Source organism: Lampris incognitus, chromosome 2, assembly GCF_029633865.1.
Source record: "Lampris incognitus isolate fLamInc1 chromosome 2, fLamInc1.hap2, whole genome shotgun sequence".
Lineage (NCBI taxonomy): Eukaryota > Metazoa > Chordata > Actinopteri > Lampriformes > Lampridae > Lampris > Lampris incognitus.
The window spans coordinates 31707996-31710123 of NC_079212.1; the positions used below are offsets into that span (position 1 = coordinate 31707996).

At 49.0% G+C, this 2128-nt stretch overlaps 1 protein-coding gene across 1 annotated transcript; it reads left to right on the plus strand.

The window, feature by feature from the left end:
* Nucleotides 1–782: 782 nt before the first annotated feature.
* Nucleotides 783–1853, plus strand: LOC130107926 (transcription factor HES-5-like). The gene is made up of 2 exons (XM_056274740.1): nucleotides 783–848; nucleotides 977–1853. The coding sequence occupies exons 1-2, from the start codon at nucleotides 786–788 to the stop codon at nucleotides 1421–1423; spliced, it is 510 nt and encodes a 169-aa protein (XP_056130715.1). The 5' UTR covers nucleotides 783–785; the 3' UTR covers nucleotides 1424–1853.
* Nucleotides 1854–2128: the final 275 nt, after the last annotated feature.

Genomic DNA, 2128 nt, shown 5'->3' on the forward strand with positions numbered 1-2128 from the left:
TCAGTAATTTTGCTTTTCATCATTATTTAGCTGTTATTCTTATTCAGCTCTCTCTCTCTCTCTCTCTCTCTCTCTCTCTCTCTCTCTCTCTCTCTCTCTCTCTCTCTCTCTCTCTCTCTCTCTCTCTCTCTCTCTCTCTCTCTCTCTCTCTCTCTCTCTCTCTCTCTCACACACACACACACACACACACACACACACACACACACACACACACACCACAGCATTGTGTGACTGCCGTGTCGGGCTGCTGGAAGTAACCGCGTGTCGTTCTGTTCAAACCGCTGCCTCTCTGTCGCGCCCACGTGCGCGCCCGGCGGCCAAAGGCACTTCGTGCTCAATTATGTTCTGGTAGAGACGACAAGAGACGGCGGCGTGTCCCCCTCCGGGGTCACCACTTTCCCATATCAACAGAATCATCGGTTTCTTCTCCCCAGAACGCCCCCTCCCTCCACCACCACCCCACTTCCACCTCCTCCTTCTCCCACTCTCTTTTCTCTCCCAGTCTATTCCTCCACCTGCTCCCCGGAGACGCGCTCATTGTCCCCCATGGCAATAAACACTTCATTGAGCATGTGGCAGCCCTGCCTTCCTCAAAGCCCTTCCCAGTGCTCCCATTGGCTGGGGACTGTGAGAAAGTCCAACAAGCCCAAGACCCACACATTCATATGGAGATTTTGGAGTATAAATACAGGACAGGGGCAGAGAGAAGAGGGCAGTGCAGATCCAACCTGCTCTTCATCCCGAGATCACCTGAGCAGTGAAAGCACTGACTCATTTACACAGCCATGGCACCGACTGTTTTCGGACAAATGAACTACTCTAAGGGGCACCTGACGCCTACTCACAAGGTAAACAACCACCTTTGCAAGAAAACTGTCTTTTTAGGCTCTTTATAATTCACTGGATATCAACAAATGACTGCAGTAGCCAAGTTGACTAACTGTTTCTTCTCTTTGACCCCCCCCCCCTCCTCCAGCTGAGAAAGCCAATGGTGGAGAAACTGCGTCGGGATCGCATCAACACCAGCATCGAGCAGCTGAAGTCCCTGCTAGGACCCGAGTTCCTCAGACAGCAGCCGGACTCCAAGCAAGAGAAGGCAGACATCTTGGAGATGGCTGTCGCCTATCTGAGGAGTTGGCAGCAGTACAAGCAGCAGCAGCGGCAGAAGACCGGGGCCTTCGTCCCGATGTCAGCCAGCGACGGTTACTCCCGCTGTGTGCAGGAGGCCATCGGCTTCCTGTCCCACTGCAACATCAAGACCCAGTCCCATGGACGGCTGCTCAGTCACTTTCAGAGCCTGCAGGCATCCGGCAAGACCGGTCAGAGTCCCTACACCCTGTCCCCGCCGGGCTCGCCCGCCCACCAGGTCAGCACCACTAAGGGAGGGAGCCCGGCCAACAGCCTGATCTGGAGGCCCTGGTAGAGTGGAGGCATTGTTAAACCTCCAGAAAATCAGAACCAAGTCTGTGAGCATCATGGACAGCGAGTTTAAGACTGACAGAAGTCTTATTTTGTTTTACTGTTGAGTATTCATCGATGTATAAAAAGGGCACAATGTGTCAGTATCCCTTTGAAAGGACTGAGATGAACTGATTCAGGTTATACTGAATGTGTACACTACGTGTACGGACAACCTACACTCTTATAATAAGAGTGGCTCTCATAAACTATGTGAATTATTCTCATTAGAGAAAACTGAGCTGGATTTTTTAAAATTTACATTGCCAATTCTATGAAATGTTCTTGCTGTTATATGACCCATATTGGGTCAAACTGGTGTGGTGTCTGAGACACTGGTCACATGTTCAGGTGACGTCTGTGACATCAGAGGTCACTGGTGTTCACAACTGTCAGCATCCCCCAAACAGATCCAATGGATCTTGCCTTGTTGTAAATCCTGTTGTGATTATCCTTAAATACGACCATTATGTAACCATTATCTGGCTTATGTGTGTGTACATATCTGATAGAATCATTAACCGCTGATAATTATTCAGCTGAAATGTTCATGACATGTTTTTGTGTCTTTAAAACACCTTTTATAAAGGAGCTGTGTTTTCATTTTTAGTCTTTGTTCAAAGATGTGTTTCTTCCTGGAGAAGTCTGTCATTTAAACATTCAGCAAATA

Bases quoted from the DNA above. Each gene is read 5' to 3' on its own strand.
- LOC130107926 (XM_056274740.1), top strand. From the start codon at position 786: ATGGCACCGACTGTTTTCGGACAAATGAACTACTCTAAGGGGCACCTG. The intron at 849-976 runs GTAAACAACCAC...CCCCTCCTCCAG, and splicing joins ACCTGACGCCTACTCACAAG to CTGAGAAAGCCAATGGTGGA.